General features: G+C 38.1%; 1 protein-coding gene across 1 annotated transcript; it reads left to right on the top strand.

Annotated features, from left to right (window-relative positions):
- Nucleotides 1-1,014: 1,014 nt before the first annotated feature.
- LOC109200629 (NACHT, LRR and PYD domains-containing protein 12-like) lies at nt 1,015-20,879 on the top strand (the record flags this gene model as incomplete). Its single annotated transcript, XM_025904400.1, has 7 exons — nt 1,015-2,771; nt 13,106-13,279; nt 14,608-14,784; nt 16,879-17,073; nt 17,906-18,082; nt 20,175-20,330; nt 20,813-20,879. Coding segments are annotated over 7 exons (2,703 nt in total), but the record flags the coding sequence as incomplete, so codon positions are not given.

The following is a 20,879-nucleotide window of genomic DNA, read 5'->3' on the forward strand; positions in this document are numbered from 1 at the left end:
ATAGATAAAGTCAAAGTACTTTGAGTGCTCAGAGGAGTTGATTGTAATAACTTCTCCTCTCCCTGTGCCGGCCTCATGTTGTGTTGTTCAATAATAAAGAAGCAACAAAGACAAAGATGTTTGGACCTGTGTGTGTTTGATCCTGCAGCTGGAGCAGCTGTCAGAAACCACATCTGTAATGTGGCACCGAGTACAGTCTGACTGACAGCTGGGACACTTTTGTTTTAGCTGCTTAGAGTTGATGCTGTAGGGGAACCTGCTCATCTTGGATATGTTTCTGTAACTAATCAGTTTCTTCTGTAAAGTAATGAAAATGAGCTAAACCAAGCTAATCTGCACACTGACTGGAAAACCTGAAGGATGTAAGCAGCGACCTCTGATGGAAGGCTTTTATTGTGAAGTCTTTGCAGGAAGTATATATTCATAGCAAACTGCAGGCAGATTACTGAGTGTTTATTACTGAGGAAAAGCAGCTCATTAGTGTTGATGAAATCAGTGAAGCATCACTTTGTTTCCAGACTGAACGCTGCCTTCAAACAGAAAAGTATCTCCACTTTACTATGTGACCATCACAACTTCTGCACCATCTTTTAAATTTGAATAGTTTTAGCAACTGTTAGTGATAAAGAAATGTGTTCACAGAGAGAGGAAGAGGAGTGGTGTTTGTGAGGAGGAGCAGCTGTCCTGCTGTGCTTTGTGTCAGGACGTCCTGAAGGATCCAGTCTCTACCAGCTGTGGACACTGGTTCTGCAGACGGTGCATCTGCTCATACTGGGACCAGTCTGCTTCATCAGGAGACTCCTCCTGTCCCCAGTGTGGAGAAAGATCCAGAAGCAGAGCTGGACTGCAGACAGCCAGTCAGAGCAGCTGTGTACAAAGTAAGACTGAACATCTGTCTGCTGATGGACTCGTTTCTGAAAACTGGACTTCTTGTTGTTGTTCAGACATTGAAGAGTTTTCTTTCTCTTTTTCTTTCTTTCAGCAGATGTTGGTCTGCAGGAGGTTTTAGATGAACATAAGATCAGTCTGAGGAGGAGATGTGAACGTGTGACTGAAGGAAGTGATGAAACAGGAAGTAGAACCCTCCTCAACAGGATCTACACTGAGCTCTACATCACAGAGGGACAGAGTGAAGAGGTTCATACCCAACATGAGGTGAGGCAGCTGGAGACAGCTTCCAAGATGGACGCCCTCCATGACGCTCCAATCAGGTGCCAGGACATCTTTAAAGCCTTACCTGACCAACAGAGACCCATCAGAGTGGTTCTGACCAACGGCGTGGCTGGTGTTGGAAAAACCTTCTCAGTGCAGAAGTTCACTCTGGACTGGGCAGAGGGCTTGGAGAACCAACATGTCAGTGTGGTGGTTCTGCTTTCATTCAGGGAGCTGAACCTGATCAGAGATGAGCAGTACAGTCTTCTGGAGCTGCTCCATGTTTTCCATCCAACATTACAGAAGGTCACAGCAGAGAAGCTGGCTGTCTCTCAGCTTTTGTTCATCTTTGACGGCCTGGATGAAAGCAGACTTTCATTGGATTTCACCAACAGGAAGCTGCTGTCTGATGTCACACAGAAGTCATCAGTCAGCCAGCTGCTGACAAACCTCATCCAGGGGAATCTGCTTCCCTCGGCTCTCGTCTGGATAACTTCCCGACCTGCAGCGGCCAATCAGATCCCTCCTACATGTGTCGACAGGCTAACAGAAGTACGAGGCTTCACTGACGCCCAGAAGGAGGAGTACTTCAGGAGGAGATTCAGTGATGAAGAGCTGTCCAGCAGAATCATCTCCCACATGAAGACATCCAGGAGCCTCCACATCATGTGTAGTATCCCACTCTTCTGCTGGATCACTGCTACAGTTCTGGAGCACATGTTGACTACAGAGCAGAGAGGAGAGCTGCCCAAGACCCTGACTGACATGTACTCACACTTCCTGCTGGTTCAGACAAAGAGGAAGAAGAACAAGTACCATGAGGGACATGAGACGAGTCCACAGGAGCTGACGGAGGCTGACAGGGAAGTTCTTCTGAAGCTGGGGAGGCTGGCGTTTGAACATCTGGAGAAAGGAAACATCATGTTCTACCAAGAAGACCTGGAGCAGTGTGGTCTGGATGTGACAGAGGCCTCGGTGTACTCAGGAGTTTGTACAGAGATCTTCAAAAGAGAGTGTGTGATCTTCCAGAAACCAGTCTACTGCTTTGTTCATCTGAGCATTCAGGAGTTTCTGGCTGCAGTCTACATGTTCCACTGTTTCACCAGCAGGAAGACTGAGGTGCTGAAGGACTTCCTGGGACAAAAGTACAATGGGTCATCTCTGGATGATTTCCTTAAACGAGCCATGGAGAAATCCCTCCAGAGTAAAAATGGCCACCTGGACCTGTTTGTCCGCTTCCTTCATGGCCTCTGTCTGGAGTCCAACCAGAGACTCTTAGGAGGTCTGCTGGGTCAGACAGAGATCAGTCCAGGAATCATCCAGAAAGTCACCAAGAACCTGAAAAATAACAAGACATTTAAATCTTCTCCTGACAGAAGCATCAACATCTTCCACTGTCTGATGGAGATGAACGACCTCTCAGTTCATCAGGAGATCCAACAGTTCCTGAAGTCAGAGAAAAGGTCAAAGGACCTCACTATGATCCACTGCTCAGCTCTGGCCTTCATGCTGCAGATGTCAGAGGAGGTTCTGGATGAGTTGGACCTGCACAAGTACAAAGCTTCAAAGGAGGGACGACTGAGACTGATTCCAGCTGTGAGGAACTGCAGAAAGGCTCGGTGAGTCCAGATGTGCTTATTGACATCATTGATCAGTGCAGGTTAATAGTTTAATCTTTAAATTAAAAACACAGTCCTTGGTTATAAAGTGCTTTCCAAACACCAACATTCTCCTGTTTCCGTGCAGCCAAACAACAAAGAGCCACTTGCTGCTACAGACAGAGTGAAAGTGGACGGTATATCCTCCATTCTTAATGTAAAACACATGCAATGAATTGTAATGCACCATCTGTGTTTACCTTCATGCAGTTTTCTCTTTATGGTAGACTTGGATATTTAAATGTTTACCTCCTGGAGAGTCTTGTTCACTTGATTGGCTGTTGTGAAGGGGATTCTCCTCACCCCGTCTCTAAGGGAGACACCAGCTACCCTTCTGAGTAAATTTATTTGCCCCCCTTGTAACCACGATCTGGTTCTTCCAGTCACTGCCCACAGCTCGTGACCATAGGTGAGGGCAGGGACGTAAATCGACCGGTAAATTTAGAGCTTCGCTGTCACGCTCAGCTCTCTCTCTCTTCACCACGACGGACCGGTACAGCGTCCACCTCACTGTTACCGCAGCAACAGTCTGTCTGTTGATTCCTGCTCCCCTCCCCCTTCTTTACACCACCCTGAGATACTCAGACTCCTCCACTTGGGGCGTGAACTTGTCTCTGACCCAGAGTGGGCTCCACCCTTTCCCAGCTGAGGACCATGGCCTCAGATGCTGATCCTCATTCACACGGCTTCACACTCAGCTGAGAACAGCTCCACTGTGAGCTGGAGGCCATCACCTGATGAAGCCAACAGAACCACATCCTCTGTAAAAACAGAGACGAGACTCTGACACCACCCAAGTGGAACATAAGGTCAGAGGTCAGCTAATGCCTAATATGGTAATCCTGAGCTAAGAGGAAAGGGAAATGCAGTGAAGAAATGGATTTTCAAATGAGGAGTGGAATCACCATTTTAAATGTACAAAGTAATCTTTGATTTTATTTTTTAAAAGATTTTAAAATCTTTTTAAAAATTGGAATTCAAAAATGTTTTTTAAAATGAAATAAATTTACTCATGTTTTATTGCACAATTTATTATTGAAGCATAAACTGTATTTTGACTCTTCTGATCCCCCATAATATTGAGATTGTATAGAAGTTTTCAACATTTGCCAGATTTATGATTATACTACACACTATTATTAGTACAGCATACTATTATACTATACAGTATTATTAGTATAGCATACTATTATACTACACAGTATTATTAGTATAGTATACTATTATACTACACACTATTATTAGTATAGTATACTATTATACTACACACTATTATTAGTATAATCTACTATTATACTACACACTATTATTAGTATAGCATACTATTATACTATACAGTATTATTAGTATAGTATACTATTATACTATACACTATTATTAGTATAGTCTACTATTATACTACACACTATTATTAGTATAGTATACTATTATACTACACAGTATTATTAGTATAGTATACTATTATACTACACACTATTATTAGTATAGTCTACTATTATACTACACACTATTATTAGTATAGCATACTATTATACTACACAGTATTATTAGTATAGTATACTATTATACTACACACTATTATTAGTATAGTCTACTATTATACTACACACTATTATTAGTATAGCATACTATTATACTATACAGTATTATTAGTATAGTATACTATTATACTACACACTATTATTAGTATAGTCTACTATTATACTACACACTATTATTAGTATAGTCTACTATTATACTACACACTATTATTAGTATAGCATACTATTATACTATACAGTATTATTAGTATAGTATACTATTATACTACACACTATTATTAGTATAGTCTACTATTATACTACACACTATTATTAGTATAGCATACTATTATACTATACAGTATTATTAGTATAGTATACTATTATACTACACACTATTATTAGTATAGCATACTATTATACTATACAGTATTATTAGTATAGTATACTATTATACTACACACTATTATTAGTATAGCATACTATTATACTATACAGTATTATTAGTATAGTATACTATTATACTACACACTATTATTAGTATAGTCTACTATTATACTACACACTATTATTAGTATAGCATACTATTATACTATACAGTATTATTAGTATAGTATACTATTATACTACACACTATTATTAGTATAGCATACTATTATACTATACAGTATTATTAGTATAGTATACTATTATACTACACACTATTATTAGTATAGTCTACTATTATACTACACACTATTATTAGTATAGCATACTATTATACTATACAGTATTATTAATATAGTATACTATTATACTACACACTATTATTAGTATAGTCTACTATTATACTACACACTATTATTAGTATAGCATACTATTATACTACACAGTATTATTAGTATAGTATACTATTATACTATACAGTATTATTAGTATAGTATACTATTATACTACACACTATTATTAGTATAGCATACTATTATACTACACACTATTATTAGTATAGTATACTATTATACTACACACTATTATTAGTATAGCATACTATTATACTACACAGTATTATTAGTATAGCATACTATTATACTATACAGTATTATTAGTATAGTCTACTATTATACTACACACTATTATTAGTATAGCATACTATTATACTACACAGTATTATTAGTATAGTATACTATTATACTACACACTATTATTAGTATAGTCTACTATTATACTACACACTATTATTAGTATAGCATACTATTATACTATACAGTATTATTAGTATAGTCTACTATTATACTACACACTATTATTAATATAGTCTACTATTATACTACACACTATTATTAGTATAGCATACTATTATACTACACAGTATTATTAGTATAGTATACTATTATACTACACACTATTATTAGTATAGTCTACTATTATACTACACACTATTATTAGTATAGTCTACTATTATACTACACACTATTATTAGTATAGCATACTATTATACTACACACTATTATTAGTATAGCATACTATTATACTACACAGTATTATTAGTATAGCATACTATTATACTACACACTATTATTAGTATAGTCTACTATTATACTACACACTATTATTAGTATAGCATACTATTATACTATACAGTATTATTAGTATAGTATACTATTATACTACACACTATTATTAGTATAGCATACTATTATACTACACAGTATTATTAGTATAGCATACTATTATACTACACACTATTATTAGTATAGTCTACTATTATACTACACACTATTATTAGTATAGTCTACTATTATACTACACACTATTATTAGTATAGCATACTATTATACTACACAGTATTATTAGTATAGTATACTATTATACTACACACTATTATTAGTATAGTCTACTATTATACTACACACTATTATTAGTATAGCATACTATTATACTATACAGTATTATTAGTATAGTATACTATTATACTACACACTATTATTAGTATAGTCTACTATTATACTACACACTATTATTAGTATAGTCTACTATTATACTACACACTATTATTAGTATAGCATACTATTATACTACACAGTATTATTAGTATAGTATACTATTATACTACACACTATTATTAGTATAGTCTACTATTATACTACACACTATTATTAGTATAGTATACTATTATACTACACAGTATTATTAGTATAGTCTACTATTATACTACACACTATTATTAGTATAGTCTACTATTATACTACACACTATTATTAGTATAGCATACTATTATACTATACAGTATTATTAGTATAGTATACTATTATACTACACAGTATTATTAGTATAGTCTACTATTATACTACACACTATTATTAGTATAGTATACTATTATACTATACAGTATTATTAGTATAGTATACTATTATACTACACACTATTATTAGTATAGTATACTATTATACTACACACTATTATTAGTATAGTATACTATTATACTACACACTATTATTAGTATAGCATACTATTTATACTACACACTATTATTAGTATAGTCTACTATTATACTACACACTATTATTAGTATAGTATACTATTATACTACACACTATTATTAGTATATTCTACTATTATACTACACACTATTATTAGTATAGCATACTATTATACTACACACTATTATTAGTATAGTCTACTATTATACTACACACTATTATTAGTATAGTCTACTATTATACTACACACTATTATTAGTATAGTCTACTATTATACTATACACTATTATTAGTATAGTCTACTATTATACTATACAGTATTATTAGTATAGTATACTATTATACTACACAGTATTATTAGTATAGCATACTATTATACTACACACTATTATTAGTATAGTCTACTATTATACTACACACTATTATTAGTATAGCATACTATTATACTATACAGTATTATTAGTATAGTATACTATTATACTACACACTATTATTAGTATAGCATACTATTATACTACACAGTATTATTAGTATAGTCTACTATTATACTACACACTATTATTAGTATAGTCTACTATTATACTACACACTATTATTAGTATAGTATACTATTATACTACACACTATTATTAGTATAGTATACTATTATACTACACACTATTATTAGTATAGCATACTATTATACTACACACTATTATTAGTATAGTCTACTATTATACTATACAGTATTATTAGTATAGTCTACTATTATACTACACACTATTATTAGTATAGTATACTATTATACTACACACTATTATTAGTATAGCATACTATTATACTACACACTATTATTAGTATAGTCTACTATTATACTACACACTATTATTAGTATAGTATACTATTATACTACACACTATTATTAGTATAGTATACTATTATACTACACACTATTATTAGTATAGTATACTATTATACTACACACTATTATTAGTATAGTCTACTATTATACTATACACTATTATTAGTATAGTCTACTATTATACTATACACTATTATTAGTATAGTCTACTATTATACTACACACTATTATTAGTATAGTCTACTATTATACTACACAGTATTATTAGTATAGCCTACTATTATACTATACAGTATTATTAGTATAGCATACTATTATACTATACAGTATTATTAGTATAGCCTACTATTATACTATACAGTATTATTAGTATAGCCTACTATTATACTACACAGTATTATTAGTATAGCCTACTATTATACTATACAGTATTATTAGTATAGCCTACTATTATACTACACAGTATTATTAGTATAGCCTACTATTATACTATACAGTATTATTAGTATAGTATACTATTATACTTTACACATATGTTTTTAACAGGAAATCTTGATCATGTTACATGAGTTCTGAGTTCTGTTGAGCTTCTTGAATTGAACCTTAAGTTCTTTTCATTTTGTCTTCCAGTGTCTTTGGTTTAAATGTATTTACCCCTGTGAACTGCATATGAAACAGTTCACCTCTTGTCACTCACTATTATCTGTTTGCCATAAAAGTGTTGGTGATGTGGTGGGAGAATCATTATTTTCAGTCTCTTCTTATAAACATAGTGAGGCAAAGATGTGGGTCGTGGTCCCTGATAATCAGATGTGTCTGTGTTCTGTTACATGTGACGTTAGAGAGGTTTTAGTGGAGATAAAAACAGGACCAACATCACTCGTGACTGCTTTCCTGTCTTCACAGTGTGTTTACTGTTGGAGCTCGTCCTCCTGTTGCATCGGTCACAGCTGTTACGCTCCTCTGTGACTCCTCCTCTATCTGCTGTGACACTGCAGGAGTTTTTGGTCATGGCGTGTGAATAACTGCCGAGGTCGGCTAGGACGACGACACCACTCATTGTCAGACCCTGTCACGCTGTCTGGTGTCATCTTTAGCCGAGGTTATTAAGTACTTCAAAATGAAACCGGTCTCTGTTTTCAGTCTCCACCCTCTTTTGCAGCTTTGAGCCAGGTTGTAACACAGAGTTAAAGTCACCACCTGTTGTGACCGGGGAGTGAGATGAGTGTGAGGAAGATGAAACCAACGTCTCATTCTGACTAGTTACTGGGAACTGATGTGTGATGATGCAATAACAAAGATTACTTTTTCTATGATTTTCTGTTTTATTAATTATTTTATTGATAATAAGGACAGGCAGAGGAGATTGGATGGGTGGATTTACTTTGTTTCATTATTTTGCACTGAAATGGAGTCCAGTGTACAGTTGTTGACGTTGCACATTTTAATATGTTTTAGCTGAGACTGTAGTGGGCACTCTTTAAATGTCGGCTCAGTTTGTCACGTTAGTGCCTATTTGTGGCTGTTAGTGCTCCGATGGCTTTAGACCGAGCTGACTGAGGGGTCTAAGCTCATGATGCCACCAGCAACACCCGGGTCATGCCGCAGAGTTTTCAAACCACTGACACTCGACATAATTTACTCAGGTTATATCAGGTGCTCTAAGAAAGGCCGCTTAGAAAGAAAAGCGAGTGCACTGCTTTAAGTTTTTTGAAGATGTTTAATCCGAACATTCAGCTTCTTCACTTCTAAAACCAAATAGTGGAGAGTCCCAGATTTTAATCCTAGTGGGAGTGTCCCTTAAGAGGGTCGTTGACCAACTATTGATCATGTGGCTCATCACATGAGCCAAGGTGTGAAAAAGGGTGTGGGTGATTATCAGCTGAGGTTTTGAGAGATGAGACGTCTTCAAGAAAGTTAAAAAAGTCACTTTTCTTTCCAGGCTCCTTAGATTACCATGACTGTATGATGAGAACCTACACAGACACATCAGGTGAAGTTTTCAGTGTTTTGGTTCAGTTTAATGTAAAAATGGAGATGAAACACATATAAAGGCTCGTTTACACCACTGAGCCCTGCTCTAACACACTGACACAGATCTGTCTGTGAAGCTGGCTTTAACAAATAAGAGCTCAAAGATTTAAAAACATGTTTAGCGCCAAACTGTCCACTTTACTGTCTGTAGCAGGAAGTGGCTGTTTGGCACTGAAACAGGAGAATCCAGCTGTTAGCCGTGATGTTGTGTTTGTAAAGCTCTTCATAAACAAGGACTGTGGAGGAGGAGAGCCTGTGTGAGTCAGGTGGTTCACCGGCCGAGTGTGTCAGCGGCAGAAACAGCTGATGTGATCAGCGCCGTTTTATGCAGTAAAATAATCTTTCTGTTCCCAAACACATCCACACAGTTTACAACATAACAGCCCACTACATGCACATCACACCACAAACATGCATAAACTTAAACATAAAATATGTCCTGTACTAGGGCTGGGTATCGTCACTGATTTCTAGAATCGATTCGATTCAATTCGATTTGAATCTGGGAAATTTTGACAGTCAGAAATATTATAATTCAGATCAGTACATTTACATATTTTTGTAAATGTACTGATTTACAAAAAAAGGAAGCTGACACACGCAAGACTTTATCAAAGGTGTGAGCGTCACAGCAGATGCCTTTGTGTCAAAGTAGCTGAAGATAAAACAGAAAAACATGAAGGTGGTTTTCCTGGCCTGGGATTTTATAACAATATTTATAAAATATTTATATAAAATATTTTATAAAAATAAATAAAAAAAATATTCTGCAGTAAATCAAAAACGAAAGAAAACCATTAATCAACATATGAACGTTACCTGTGACGTTACAGCGGTTTTATTAGAGACACTAAGCGTTTTGAATTTTGCATAATTTTAAAAAGTTTAAATTTGTTCAGTATTGAACAGCAGAAATTAGGTTTTCTTTTCAGAAGTATGTAAGTGAAAAGACCAGCGGCGACAGCGCTGTAAACAACGGTAGACTTGTGTGTAACAAGCAAGCGAATAATGCAGAAAACAGTACAGAGAGAGAGAGAGAGAGAGAGAGCTGTGCATGAAGTGTGATTTTTATCGTGGGTGAAGCAAAACAGTAAAAGTCAGAGTGATTTCATGACGATGTTTATGTGAAGCGTAGTTTGGATCTTCTTTTGCTGCTGGTTCGGTCAATATTGTTCGGAGAGAGATCAAACTAACAGCTTTAGAATCAGCGCAAAAAGGGCGTGAACACAAAGCGCGGACCCGCCGAAACATCAGAATCAGCGAGCTGTCGCTTTCAGCCCCGACTGTGAGAAAGGCGACATCTCACTGATTCTGATCCGCGGGTCCGCGCTGTGTGTTTACGTCCTTGTGCAGAATCCGTGTTCCTGCTCTCATTTACTGTCTTAGCTGTTTGGTGGTTGTTGAAATTGTGTGAGGTTTCACCTGAGATTCTGGCGTTTCGGGCAAAATAAATTTATATTAAAAAGTCGATTCAGGATTTTAATGAATCGATTTCACGTTATCCAAGCCAGAATCGATTTTAATCAATGAATCGATTATTAAAACCCACCCCTATCCTGTACCTGTGTGATCTCTTTAAATAACTCACAGAATATCAACACTAACACCACAAGTTTGTTGGTATTTTAACCATTGATTTTGAATTAAAACCAACAGTTAAAATATTTTTACACCAGAGGAAAGAGCAGCAGAAATATTAAGAAACAGACAAATAAATCATTCTGCCTGTCTTCAGTCTCCATGAACAGCATCAACATCCTCTGGTGAAATTTCTCTTTCCTCCTTAAAATATATTAAATGTCAGTTTAATTCCAAATTAATGGTTAAAACATGTATGTCACATATGAACATCAGGAAATAAAGAAAAGTGACTGATTCAGTTCCATATATGCTCCAGGGAGGCGTTAAGGTTCATTAAAATTGTTCAGTTTTAAACTTTAATCTGAGCCGAGCTGACGTCCTCAGGAACAAATAAACACCGAGATAAACTTCACCTTACAGATATAATCTAAATGAATCATATCCAATCTCAGAGAGTTGACAGTCAGCTGTGTGCTGGGAGACATGTTTGTCTGCAGTGTACGAGCTCTGACCGCTCTCCAAAAATGTCAGAGTGAATACTCCAGCTTAACAAATCGATATTTTAAACTTACACTTCTACATTCTCGCCTAAAGACAATATTAAAAGTGTAGCTGGTGAGAAACAGAGGATTTAAAAACTTTAAGTATAGGTCGGGTCCACACATGTCCAAACACCTGTGCGTAGGCCTGCTTGTTACTGAGAAACGCCCACTAATAAAATGGCCATAAGGCCAAAGCAATGGTTTTGACTGGTGTTGACCCCGCCCCCACCCTGAGTGTGGATGCTGAGAGAAGGGACAGCTGTGAATATGAGGCTGTGGGAGCAGATGGAGAGAGAGTATGTCGGGGTATCCCAGTTAGAGCAGGGCGATATGACCAAAAATATTTATCACGATATACATTTGAAAATTTTTATATGCCTTCATTCCCATGTGAAGCACTTTGTAACAGCTTCTTGTCTTAAAAAGTGCTATATAAATAAATTTTACTTACTTACTTACAATACAAGCTTTACTGGGGTCAGAAATTAGACAGACTCCAGTTCCTTTGTTTGATTTGTCTAGTTTGATGTTAGGAAAGAGATTCATGAGATGGAAAAACCTCCCAGTCTACTGAGATTCAGAAATGATTTCTACACGTGGAAACTCCCTGAGTGGGAACAAAGAGCTGTCAGGAAGAGCGTTTGGAATATGGATGTTGAGGATGTGACGGTGCCTGAAATCCTGCTGCTGTTCTGAACCATAGTTTCTGATCTAAAGGTCAAACAGAGTCATGATGGTTGTTTCTATTTGTTCCTTTTTAGTTTAGTTCCCCTGAAATCAGATCTGATATCAGCAGCTCTGAGTTCATTCATCATTATTGTCCAGTGATGAGATTTCTGCTCCGTTTGGTAACAGTCAGCAGGTTTTTCCTGCGTGTGGACGTGAACAGTCGTACCTGACAGCAGCAGGTAGCAAACAGAGATCATCTTTCCAGCTGGAACTCTTCACTGAGCTGAACTCATTCAAAATGTTCTGGAGTCAAAACAGGAAACAGTCCAAATGTGTGTCTTCACTCTGACTCTGGATCAGATCTCAGTGACAGACTGTGGACATTATGGAAGCCTAAATGTGACACCATCTTCCTCCTTCATCTGCAGATTAAAGCCAAACAAAGATTCTCATTAAAAGTCTGCAGGTCTGAGAGAGACTCAATCGTTGTGTCAAACACAGTAAGAGGAGCTGAAGCACAGATGTGAAGAGCAGATGTTCATCAGATTATGACCTCACTCTGTTTTGTCTTCATATACATTCAGTCTGTGTTTATAATGCAGATTTTCTGCTTTTATAATAACACATTTTATATTTTCTATAATCACAGACTGACCAGGTATCGACTCTCAGAGACTCACTGTGAAGTTGTGGCCTCAGCTCTGAAGTCCAACCCCTCCCATCTGACAGAGCTGGACATGTGTAACAACAACCTGCAGGATTCAGCAGTGAAGCTTCTGTGTGCTGGACTGGAGAGTCCAAACTGTCGACTGGAGACTCTGAGGTGAGTTCACTGACTGCAGCTGTTGTTGTTTTTCTGTATTTCAGGTCTTTGATTGATGTTTGAAACTTTCTTTAGTTCCTAAATGTTCAGGATGTGTCTGAAGACAAATGTTCAGAAGTTTGAGTGCTTTCAGAAATGTTGTGTCTTTCCAAACGACTGAACAACAGTTTTTCCTTTTGGCTCCAAACAGAAGTGACAGACTTGAGCAGGGTTCATTTAAAGGCTGACAGAAGTGGAGCGGTGACGGGGAGATGTTTGACATATAGTATAATACAACTATAATTCATGTGCAGTTGTTGAAGTTGTAGAATCAGAAATGGCAGTTTGGGGTATTCCCTGCTTTCATTGTCCTGCTTGTGCTGATGAAAATGTTCATTGATGTGTGAATTCATTCTTCAACACTCGATTCTGCCTGAACAACAGGAAAACTTTGCTTATTTTTGTGTAACACAATTTCAAAGCACTGAAGCATCGACTTGTTTCATTATCCAACAATGAAAACAGGAAACAGAGACAGCAGGTCTTCAAAGTAAAAGCTGCTCCTTTTGAAACATGTTGTAATGTAAGAAGAGCTGAAGCACATAAATGATCTATGTGCCAAAATATTAAGGACAGGTGATATATTTCTGTGAGTTTTGGGATTCAGGTGTAGATGTAATAATGTTAATATTGTACAGTTTCCTGTTCCAGATCAGCTGATCAGAGTAAGGTCAATCAGCGCTGAGCATGCTCAGTCTGAGTTATAGAGCCTCGATACTGCGATTCACAATGGCAACGGCATGAGCAGAGGCTCTGTGTGAATCCAGAGGAGCAGGAACATGAACGATGACAGTAGATGTTTGTGTGTGATGTTCTTTCAGTGTTGCACTTTGTAGACGCTCCCTGAGCACTGGTCTCACAGCCAGCTGCACATAGAGACCAGTGTTGTTAGTCCAGGTCAGAAGATGACTTGTTGGAATGAAAATGAGCTTGTAGTTTGTCTGCTTTAATCATGTGACTGGAAAAAGGTGTTGGACTTCGAATATGTCCATTTCTTTCACACTTCACCTTTAAAAGTGAAGCCATGTGGTTCCTGGAAGGAAAAACACGACTTTTTCAAGTCTTTGTCCTGTTTTTATGATAAATGTACGACTTTAATGTGAAACATTCAGAGTTTTTTCTCTTGTTGTGTTTGTTTGAAGCTGCTTCCTGTTGGCTTCAGCTGTTTGGAGTTTCCATTTTCTAAACTTCTACATTCTGAACCTTCTTCAGCTCTGAACAGATGATGAAACACTGAATGATTTCAAGCACTTTGTCTAATAAACTTACATCTTTCATTCTTTATACAGATTGAAGGACTGTAATTTTTCAGAGATCATCTGTGATTATCTGGCAGCAGCGCTGAAGTCCAACCCCTCCCATCTGAGAGAGCTGGACCTGAGTCACAACAACAACCTGCAGGATTCAGGAGTGAAGCATCTGTGTGGTTTCCTGGAGAGTCCAGGATGTGGACTTGAAACTCTGAGGTCAGTCAGCATGTTTTAGTTGTGCTGAGATGAATATGATGTGAAAGTTGTGCTGACCCTAAACTGCAGACATCAGGCTGATATTATACTGATCCACACTGAGGATCTTCATGGTAAAGGCTGTTTTCTTCTTCTCTGGTTTAGTCCATTGACAGAACAATGTTCACATTTCAAACAGTGATACTCAACGTATGGCCCGCGGCCCACACGCGGCCTGCCCACCTTTCCTGATTCAGAGAGAGGGGACCCTGATTAACTGTGTAGCTTCTTCCTCTCAGTTCTGAGTATCAGACACAACAATGAATAATCCACAGCTGACTCTCTTTAGCAGGTCAAAGGTCACGGCACACAGCAGACAGTCAGAAATCTTCTAACTCTGATCATTTATCAGTTGTGACACTGTGAGACTTGATCAGAGGTGTGATCATCACAGCAGAGGCCTTTGTGTCAAAGTCACTGAGGATCAAACAGAAACACATGAAGCAGATTTTCCTCTTCTGGCTTTTTATAGCAGATAAGCTTCAAAATCTTCTGCAGTCGATCAAAAACTGAAGCAAACCATGAATCAACATGTGAACATGAGCTGATGCTGCTGAAGTGAAGCAAAGTTACAGAGGTTTGATTACAGACACAGCTGAGAGTTTGTAATCTGTCAGCATTTTAAAAAGTTTCCATGGAACAGCAGAAACGAGGCTTTGCTGTCAGAGGCCGACAGCACTGAACACAACAGCAGACTGGTGGCTAAGAAACAGTGAATGATGCAGAAACAGATGTTTGAAGCTGTTCTTGGAGGACACTGAGAGAGAGAGAGCTGTGCAGGCAGGAACAGCCAAAGTCAGAGAGAATTCATCAGCATATTTATCAAACGTGAAGCAGAGTTTGATCTTCTTTTGCTGCTGGTTCACTCAGTTTTGGTTGGAGACAGATGAAACCTGCAGCTTCAGGATCTGTGAGCTGTCCACTTTCAGCCCCGACGGCGTGTCCGTGTACGTGCCGTCGAGTCAACGATCCACGCTCTGTGTTTCCATCTTTGTGTGTTTAGCTGCTCTCATTTACTGTTTTAGCTGTTTGCTGCTGGTTGAAATAGTTTGTGAGCTTTAAGCTGAGATTCTGGCAAAATCCATTTATATTAAACATCGATTCAGGATTGAATGAATCAACATCGCTTTATTCAAATTCAAACCATTTAAATGGGAACATGAATGTTTTACAGCCGCCTCTAATGCTGGGTAATGTCAGCTGGTCCATGTGCAGCTGGCTGTGAGGCTCAGGGAGCGTCTACAAAGTGCAACACTGAAAGAACATCATCCATAAATATTGAGGAATAACTGGACTCTCATACAGCGAGACTCAAATGCCTTTAAACATCAGCTTATCCTGCTGATCCAAGTCCAACACTGAGTTTGTAAAAACATGTTTGTCAATCATTTTGTTTGGTTTCTGAGGAAAATGATTCAATAACTTGCTGCTAATACACAACATTTCATCATATTTCCTCATAACCCTCTTTTGTCTGACCATTTGATCCCATTTGAATTTGCAATAAAGGATCCACAGAGTTTGGTGACAATAATGACAGTAGATGTTTGTGTGATGGAAGCAAATGAGTGTGTGATGTTCTTTCAGTGTTGCACTTTGTAGACGCTCCCTGAGCACTGGTCTCACAGCCAGCTGCACACAGAGACCAGTGTTGTTAGTCCAGGTCAGAAGATGACTTGTTGGAACGAAAATGAGCTTGTAGTTTGTCTGCTTTAATCATGTGACTGGAAAAAGGTGTTGGACTTCAAATATGTCCGTTTCTTTCACACTTCACCTTTAAAAGTGAAGCCATGTGGTTCCTGGAAGGAAAAACACGACTTTTTCAAGTCTTTGTCCTGTTTTTCTGATAAATGTACGACTTTAATGTGAAACATTCAGAGTTTTTTCTCTTGTTGTGTTTGTTTGAAGCTGCTTCCTGTTGGCTTCAGCTGTTTGGAGTTTCCATTTTCTAAACTTCTACATTCTGAACCTTCTTCAGCTCTGAACAGATGATGAAACACTGAATGATTTCAAGCACTTTGTCTAATAAACTTACATCTTTCATTCTTTATACAGATTGAGGCTCTGTGGTTTGTCAGAGATCAGCTGTGATTATCTGGCAGCAGCACTGAAGTCCAACCCCTCCCATCTGAGAGAGCTGGACCTGAGTAGTGACTCCTGGTCGTCGAGTAAGAACAACCTGCAGGATCCAGGAGTGAAGCATCTGTGTGGTTTCCTGGAGAGTCCAGGATGTGGACTTGAAACTCTGAGGTCAGTCAGCATGTTTTAGTTGTGCTGAGATGAATATGATGTGAAAGTTGTGCTGACACTAAACTGCAGACATCAGGCTGATATTATACTGATCCACACTGAGGATCTTCATGATAAAGTCTGTTTTCTTCTTCTGTGGTTTAGTCCATTGACAGAACAATGTTCACATTTCAAACCTTCAAAGAAGAAGAAAAATCCTCCACTGGATAATTCACTGTGAAACTCTCCAACTCTTCATTCCACCTTAAAGTCTGTCTGACACTGAAATCCAAAGCAAAATGTGCGTTTGCTTTACAGACAGCAGTCCAACACAAACATACACACATCATCCAAAACACAGTCCAACATCCAAATCTCCTCCACTGCCAGCATGAATGATGGGAAAGAGAAGGAGGAAGACTCTGACATTCAGGGTTAGAATGAGTTTCATGAAGCAGACTGTGAAGATCAAAGCTGCATTAGAAGCTTACATGAATGAATGAGTGGACATAAGTGGACACAGATCATCTGAAGCACTTCAAAGGCTTTAAATCAGCACATTTCTCTTTATTCTTTATCAACTCTGTTAGTTTCTCTCAGGTTTCTGTGGAATGAAGCTAACAGCAGGCTAATAAGATGCTGACCAACAGGTTTCTATTAAAGGTTGTAATTTGTATCTGAAAAAGTGCTTTGGCTCAGCAGGGATCAGCTTACAGGTAGAATACAGCTGCTGGATGGGATTAGCATGTCATAGCTATCTACCAAACTTCAGCTCTGAACAGATGATGCAACACTGAATGATTTCAAGCTCACATTTTGTCTAATAAACTTACATCTTTCATTCTTTATACAGATTGGAGCGCTGTGGTTTGTCAGAGATCAGCTGTGATTATCTGGCAGCAGCGCTGAAGTCCAACCCCTCCCATCTGAGAGAGCTGGACCTGAGTAACAACAACCAGCTGCAGGATTCAGGAGTGAAGCATCTGTGTGGTTTCCTGGAGAGTCCAGGATGTAAACTTGAAACTCTGAGGTCAGTCAGCATGTTTTAGTTGTGCTGAGATGAATATGATGTGAAAGTTGTGCTGACACTAAACTGCAGACATCAGGCTGATATTATACTGATCCACACTGAGGATCTTCATGGTAAAGTCTGTTTTCTTCTTCTCTGGTTTAGTCCATTGACAGAACAATGTTCACATTTCAAACAGTGATACTCAACGTATGGCCCGCGGCCCACACGCGGCCTGCCCACCTTTCCTGATTCAGAAAGAGGGGACCCTGATTAACTGTGTAGCTTCTTCCTCACAGTTCTGAGTATCAGACACAACAATGAATAATCCACAGCTGACTCTCTTTAGCGGGTCAAAGGTCACGGCACACAGCAGACAGTCAGAAATCTTCTAACTCTGATCATTTATCAGTTGTGACACTGAGACTTGATCAGAGGTGTGATCATCACAGCAGAGGCCTTTGTGTCAAAGTCACTGAGGATCAAACAGAAACACATGAAGCAGATTTTCCTCTTCTGGCTTTTTATAGCAGATAAGCTTCAAAATCTTCTGCAGTGGATCAAAAACTGAAGCAAACCATGAATCAACATGTGAACATGAGCTGATGCTGCTGAAGTGAAGCAAAGTTACAGAGGTTTGATTACAGACACAGCTGAGAGTTTGTAATCTGTCAGCATTTTAAAAAGTTTCCATGGAACAGCAGAAACGAGGCTTTGCTGTCAGAGGCCGACAGCACTGAACACAACAGCAGACTGGTGGCTAAGAAACAGTGAATGATGCAGAAACAGATGTTTGAAGCTGTTCTTGGAGGACACTGAGAGAGAGAGAGCTGTGCAGGCAGGAACAGCCAAAGTCAGAGAGAATTCATCAGCATATTTATCAAACGTGAAGCAGAGTTTGATCTTCTTTTGCTGCTGGTTCACTCAGTTTTGGTTGGAGACAGATGAAACCTGCAGCTTCAGGATCTGTGAGCTGTCCACTTTCAGCCCCGACGGCGTGTCCGTGTCCGTGCCGTGGAGTGAACGATCCACGCTCTGTGTTTCCATCTTTGTGTGTTTAGCTGCTCTCATTTACTCTTTTAGCTGTTTGCTGCTGGTTGAAATAGTTTGTGAGCTTTAAGCTGAGATTCTGGCAAAATCCATTTATATTAAACATCGATTCAGGATTGAATGAATCAACATCGCTTTATTCAAATTCAAACCATTTAAATGGGAACATGAATGTTTTACAGCCGCCTCTAATGCTGGGTAATGTCAGCTGGTCCATGTGCAGCTGGCTGTGAGGCTCAGGGAGCGTCTACAAAGTGCAACACTGAAAGAACATCATCCATAAATATTGAGGAATAACTGGACTCTCATACAGCGAGACTCAAATGCCTTTAAACATCAGCTTATCCTGCTGATCCAAGTCCAACACTGAGTTTGTAAAAACATGTTTGTCAATCATTTTGTTTGGTTTCTGAGGAAAATGATTCAATAACTTGCTGCTAATACACAACATTTCATCATATTTCCTCATAACCCTCTTTTGTCTGACCATTTGATCCCATTTGAATTTGCAATAAAGGATCCACAGAGTTTGGTGACAATAATGACAGTAGATGTTTGTGTGATGGAAGAAAATGAGTGTGTGATGTTCTTTCAGTGTTGCACTTTGTAGACGCTCCCTGAGCACTGGTCTCACAGCCAGCTGCACATAGAGACCAGTGTTGTTAGTCCAGGTCAGAAGATGACTTGTTGGAATGAAAATGAGCTTGTAGTTTGTCTGCTTTAATCATGTGACTGGAAAAAGGTGTTGGACTTCAAATATGTCCGTTTCTTTCACACTTCACCTTTAAAAGTGAAGCCATGTGGTTCCTGGAAGGAAAAACACGACTTTTTCAAGTCTTTGTCCTGTTTTTATGATAAATGTACGACTTTAATGTGAAACATTCAGAGTTTTTTCTCTTGTTGTGTTTGTTTGAAGCTGCTTCCTGTTGGCTTCAGCTGTTTGGAGTTTCCATTTTCTAAACTTCTACATTCTGAACCTTCTTCAGCTCTGAACAGATGATGAAACACTGAATGATTTCAAGCACTTTGTCTAATAAACTTACATCTTTCATTCTTTATACAGATTGAAGGACTGTAATTTTTCAGAGATCATCTGTGATTATCTGGCAGCAGCGCTGAAGTCCAACCCCTCCCATCTGAGAGAGCTGGACCTGAGTCACAACACCAACCTGCAGGATTCAGGAGTGAAGCATCTGTGTGGTTTCCTGGAGAGTCCAGGATGTAAACTTGAAACTCTGAGGTCAGTCACATGTTTTAGTTGTGCTGAGATGAATATGATGTGAAACTTGTGCTGACACTAAACTGCAGACATCAGGCTGATATTATACTTATAGCACTTATACTTTAGTGCTGCAGGCAGGCAAAGTGTTCAAATAGCGCACAACTTCAGTTTTTTTTTTCCTATATGATGAACTCTGCATTATTAAGTGATAAGAACAAGTAATCTGAATTCCTGTAATCATTATGATGCTATAATTTGAGATACAATAAATAAAACAAGTTTTTGTACAAAGTATCGGTATCGGATCAGTATCGTCGATACCACCCTGAATATTACTTGGTATTGGATCGGAAAGAAAATCAGTGGTATCGCACATCACTATTATAAATTTGGCCAACGATAGAGATTTTGACTATACCGCTCTATCGCGATAGCGCATGTTGATGATGTCATCAAGCTGCGCCTGTTTTCGTCGAAAGCATCGCAGCGGCTAAAACCATTATCAACTGCAAATTATGCCGGGAGACAGTCACAGCAAAGAAATGA

This window comes from Oreochromis niloticus, unplaced genomic scaffold (genome assembly GCF_001858045.2).
Source record: "Oreochromis niloticus isolate F11D_XX unplaced genomic scaffold, O_niloticus_UMD_NMBU tig00001432_pilon, whole genome shotgun sequence".
NCBI lineage: Eukaryota > Metazoa > Chordata > Actinopteri > Cichliformes > Cichlidae > Oreochromis > Oreochromis niloticus.